Below are 5253 nucleotides of genomic sequence, written 5' to 3'. Positions count from 1 at the left end.
AGCCCCGAGCCCTGCAGCCTGGCTGGGCCTGGCTGCCGAGCGCCACCGCGGAGCCAAGCTTTTTCCTCCTAGGCCTGGCGAGCCAGGTTCCAGGGTTTCCTGGGTCCGCCTGTCTCCCTGGGGTAAGCAGGTGGTGGACAAGTACTTACTCCATCCTGATCATTTAAATATTTATTATAATTATTTTTAATATAATTTTATTGATTTCAGAGAGGAAGGGAGAGATGGAAACATCAATGATGAGAATCATTGATTAGCTGCCTCCTGCACGCCCCCTACTGGGAATGGAGCCCGCAACCTGGGCGTGTGCCCTTGACCAGAATCAAACCTTTTGGTCCGCATGCAGGCCAACGCTCTATCCACTGAGCCAAACCAACTAGGGCTCAACAAATATTTATTGAGAGCAAAATAGTGCAGGGCAACCAAGTCCCTCCCAGATGCCAGCCCTGTGTTAAGCCCCCAAAAGCATGCGAGAGGATTCTTTGTGTCCCAGCAGTGCCCGGCTGTCCCCGAGAGGCTCAGGTTCCCTGAGCAGGCCTTCATCCAGGGCAGCTTGGAGGCCCTGGTAACAGGGTGAACACGGCCATTCCTGGGGGCTGGGACTGGGGGCCCGCATGACCCTGCCTCCCAGCCTCGGAGAGGCAGCAGAGAGCACAGGGCCAGGCTCTGGGTGAGCATGGCATGGGGTCTCGGGACCCTTTCTGATTCTGGGAAACCTTTCCCAGTGCCTCTCATCTGGGCCTGCAGAGACTGGGACAAGGGATGAGGAGGGCCTGGAGGGGTGGAGAGAGGGAGACAACCCAGGTGGACAGATGGATGGGGCAAGGAGCAACTGATGGGGCCAGAGGTGGGTGTGGGCGTCTGCTGGGTGTCAGGGCTTGGTGGGGAAGAGCAGACAGGTGAGTTGGCAGCTGCCGCTGTGTCTGTCCACGAGGGGCAGGGGGTGCTGCATGTAGTGCTGGACCATGGCAGCCACGGAGGAGAAGCGCTGCACGGAGAGGCAGGGCACCGGTGAGGCCCTGGGGGCTCACGCTGGGAGAAACGTCCTGAGGGAACTGCCACCTCTGGGGAGGGGGCTTGTTGACATTTTAAAAAACACGTTCCTTCCCGTTTGTCTCAAGAGGCTCCACTGCCATTTTGCTACCCAGTTCCAGGCCTTGCGCAACGTTCCCGTGACTACACCCATGGGCATGTGTTGGCCAAATCCTATTTCCAAGGCCAGATGGCAATAACTCTGGGACCTGCCCCTGTCCTCCCGCATGCGAGCCGAGTGGCGGGTGACTGTCTGTAGTTTGCAAGTGCTGGGCACCAGTTGAGAGTCTGGACTACCTGAGCCCTGCCGCCTCCCAGCAGGTTCCCTACCCCATCTGGGCCCTGTGCAGACTGAGACAAGCAGGAGGAAGTGCCTCCCCCAGAGGGAGGTGGGCCTCTGGGAAGGGGTTCAGGTCACTGCCTTTGTCAGGTCAGGCCATTGTCATTTCCACCCACTACAGAAAAATATAGAATGTGGGTTTTCCCCAGGCAGATACTCCTGGCTGGGCCAGGGTACTTCTCTGCTGTGACCTTGTTGCCCTTTGGTCCCCTGCCTCCTCCAGCACCCACCTCCTCGTGGTTCCTGCCCTCCCGGCCCAGGGCATAGTGGCGCCCACCATCCAGCCGCCGGATGGGAATGTTGAAGACCCGGCCGTGGAGCAGCACTGCCAGGGTGAGGGGCTGGGAGCCACGAGACCCCGAGCTGGGGCGCACGGTGTAGGCCCCATCCTGTGGAGGAGACCTGCCCATCAGCCTCGCCTTCCAGCTGTCCACCGGCAGCCCTGACCCTCGATGGCCATCCCCCAGCCCTCGCTCTGCAGTCCCTGCCTGCTCAGCCAGCCACAGCCCATGAGCAGAAGGGGTTTCTGAGAAGGCCTGGGGGGCTCTGCGGTTGCCCACCTTTTGGCATCGGAGCAGGGCGCTCTCGACAGTGTGACGGTCACAGTTTTCTGAGAACCACGGCTGACCCAGCAGGCTGCCGTCCTGTGCACACACACATACACACACAAGCTCAGAGATGTGTGTGTTGGGGCACTGGATTGGGGTAGTGATTTGTGTTCACAGCTGCCTTCCCAGACTGAGTCTGTGCAAGCTGAACAAAGATATGCCGGTGCTGGTACCCAGCCGGGTGCCACACACACGTGTTCCTTGCAATGGTGGACGCGGGCCCGGGAGGGCTCCTCGCAGGCCTCGGCCCCGCCCTCTCCCAGCCCCTCCTCACCTCCGCAGCCGAGGTTCTTCCGGTGGGGGCTGCAGAGGAAAGAGAGGCACGCCTTCCTGCTGGGAGCAGATTACAGAGCTGGGCTGGGAGGGGTTAGACAAAGGAGGCTTGGAGCAGCTGCAGGGGTGTGTGCATAGGGCTGAAACCCAAAGCAGGGCACCCAGTGTGTCACCCCTCCTCTCCTCTCTTGGGCCCTGGTAGGACCCATCAGGCAGGCCACGCGTCACCTCCCATCGAGGGGTGATCTCGAGGTACACGCTGGGAGCCTCCTGCTCTGATGCAGACCCTGGAAAATGGCCAAGGGGGTCCCCTCGGGCCTGCTCTCAACTGGGGGCAGAGCTGCCGGGACCCCCTCAGCAAAGTGGAGTGTGCGGGGCTGCGGCTGGGATGGGCCGGGGCAGGACTCCTGGGTTCTCACTGAAGATGCCTGTACTCACCTTTGGAGGCGGCGTTCGCTGCTCCCTGGGACATAGGAGGTCTGGTCAGAAGAGACTTGGCTTCTCTGGGCCTGCGGTCCCACCCTGAGGCTCCCTCCCTCCCAGCTCACTTCCCCCCAGAGCACCAGCCTCTTACACCCAGAGCTTCCTCGGGGGCCATGGAGGGCCTGCGGGGGGAAGTAAGGAAACAGAGCTCAGGGTCTTCACTTCCTTCAAAAAGAAAGGCCCAGGCAACCCAGAGATCCCAGGGCCAGGGCTGGGGAAGCCTGAGTGCATCTCTCTCTCTCTCTCTCTCTCTCTCTCTCTCTCTCTTTACATACACACACGCACAGGCACACACAGGCACACGCACACACACAAGCACACACAAGGCACACACAGGTACATGTACACAGGCACACACAAGCACACATGTATACACAGGCACATGTATGCACACAGGCATGTGCGTACACAGGCACACCCATACACACAGGCACACACAGGCACACACAGGCACATGTACACAGCACACACGGGCACACATGTACACACAGAGACACACGTATCCACGCAGGCATGTGTGCATACATGCACGCACACATACACACATGCACACAGACATGTTCACACAGAGACACAGGCACACACACACCCTGGGGCACACACATGCACACAGACATGTGCACACACAGGCACACACACAGGCACACGTACACACCCCCTGGGGCACTCACCTGCGCACTGCCGATAATGTCCTTGGCAGAGGGGCTGGGGGCATCAGGACTTGGGAGCTGGGAGTCTGAGGCCAGGCAGGGACTGAAAGAGAAGGCAGGCCCTGCTGGGCTGGGAACAGGCCAGGAAAGCCATGCAGGCCCGGGAGGGGCTGGCAACGGCAGGGCCTGCTGCTTCCCTGCAGCGGGCCTTTCTGGGAAGCCTTCCAACCAGGCTGCAACAGCTGGGAGCCCACACACAGTGCTGCTCTACGGGGTCCCCTCCCTTGTGGCCACAGTGGGGGTCAACCTGCATCGAAGGTGGAAGCGTGTGTGTCCATGTGTGTGTGGGCAAATGTGTGTCGGTGGGGTGGTGAGAAGACAGGGCAGAAAATGGAGTCAGGAGCTGGGGCCTCAGCGGAGGGATCTGGGGAGCAGGGAGGTGTTCACCTGAACTGGGCTCACACTCCAGGTAGATGTCCTCTTCACATTGCTTCGCAGAGCCTGGCCCCTAAGACAGAGAGGGCTGTGTGGGACCAAGGGTGTGACCGACACGTGAGTGCGAGGGTGGGCAGAGCATCACTGGGGGGTGCTGAGGGGGGCTATCGGCTCCTCACTTCCCCTCACAATGTGAACCTCATTCTGGGAGCCAACTGGAATGATGACAATTGCTCCTTTGCCTGGAAGGGGACACCCCACAGGCCGAGCTCTCAGAGAATGGGGTGGCCGGAGGAGCAGTGGCAAGGCCCTCCCCAGTAGCTCTGAGCAGCTCCCTCAGGACCACTGTGGCCCACAGGGAGGGAGTCAGCTCTGGGCCCTTTCCCTCGGTTTTAGGGACATTTCCTGGCCCTCCCAGGCACTCGACCCCAACCTGCCAACTTCCTAGCGAGAACCCTAGGGTGTGGCGGGGGATGGAGGGGCTGCTCACCACTCGGGCTGGTGCGCTCAGCTCTGGGGGGAAAGGAGAGGACCGTCAGTCATAGCGGAGGGAGAGGGGAATGGAGAGAAACCGTGGCTGGAAGAGTGCGGTAGCCTCGGGGCTCCTCTGAGGGTGTCCTAGGCGCCAGCACGCCAGCACTGCAGTCCCGGTGCAAAGCCCCCCTCACCACGGTGCCTCGCTTCACGACCCAGGTATTACCTGACTTCACCTCCCAACCCATTTGCCAGGCGTGGCTCCAAAGAACACTGGGCTGTTCCAAAAATCAGAACCTCTCAAGGTCATGAGGGTTTACCAACCACTGAGCACGCGCCTCGGGGTAGCTGTCTGACCTTGGGCAGGAGGAGGCTGCCTCTCCCGGGGCCGCTTTCAGACAGAAAGTGCTGGCCGAGGTCCCTCTCTGTCGTCCAGGCTGTGGGGTCGCAGGCCTGCGGGCAGTGACCTTAGGGGACAGTCTCTGGACAGCGGGGGCAATACTGCCATGGATAAAATCAGAGACTGCGGCCAAGGGGCCCTGTGGTGGGGGCTGGCACTCCTGTCTCCGCAGGGAGGGGCCTCCAGGCAGAGTAGGCCACCGTGGTGCCCCTCACCTGACCCGAGACCACAGCGGGCTCTGCTTCTGTGCGATCTCAGTTCAGGCAAAGCATTTCACGTCTGGGACCTCAGTCTCCTCAGCTTCCTGCCTTAGCCGGTGGGCAGGTGAAAATGAGGGACAGCACGGGGAGTGCAGTGACCAGGTCCAGCATGAGACCACGGGAAGGCAGCTAACTCTCCCGCTGTGGGGCCGGATCGCCCTTCTCAGGGCCCCAGAGGGAGAGAGGACATCCCCATTACCTCGCCTCCTGGAGGACTGGCCCTGCTTCATGGCCTCCCGCAGGCTCAGGGCTGCCATCCGCTGTGGACACAGGAGCGCTGGTGGGGGGGGGTGGGGTG

At 61.1% G+C, this 5253-nt stretch overlaps 1 protein-coding gene across 1 annotated transcript in view; it reads right to left on the bottom strand.

Moving 5' to 3' along the window:
• Positions 1–776: 776 nt before the first annotated feature.
• The window catches only part of SH2D6 (SH2 domain containing 6), a 13456-nt gene continuing 8979 nt past the window's right edge, over positions 777–5253 (bottom strand). The window contains exons 8-17 of the mRNA XM_014530089.1: positions 5155–5215; positions 4312–4334; positions 3834–3894; positions 3408–3489; positions 2828–2858; positions 2692–2716; positions 2255–2337; positions 1933–2016; positions 1603–1761; positions 777–988 (exon numbers count right to left, since the gene is read on the bottom strand). Of these exons, the coding sequence (XP_014385575.1) occupies positions 872–988; positions 1603–1761; positions 1933–2016; positions 2255–2337; positions 2692–2716; positions 2828–2858; positions 3408–3489; positions 3834–3894; positions 4312–4334; positions 5155–5215 (726 nt within the window). The 3' untranslated portion in view covers positions 777–871. The remainder of the gene's footprint in view (positions 989–1602; positions 1762–1932; positions 2017–2254; positions 2338–2691; positions 2717–2827; positions 2859–3407; positions 3490–3833; positions 3895–4311; positions 4335–5154; positions 5216–5253) is intronic.

The sequence above is a fragment of the Myotis brandtii genome, unplaced genomic scaffold (genome assembly GCF_000412655.1).
Source record: "Myotis brandtii unplaced genomic scaffold, ASM41265v1 scaffold714, whole genome shotgun sequence".
Lineage (NCBI taxonomy): Eukaryota > Metazoa > Chordata > Mammalia > Chiroptera > Vespertilionidae > Myotis > Myotis brandtii.
The sequence above is the reverse complement of the archived record's forward strand: the minus strand, read 5'-3'. Positions and strand labels throughout refer to the sequence as shown.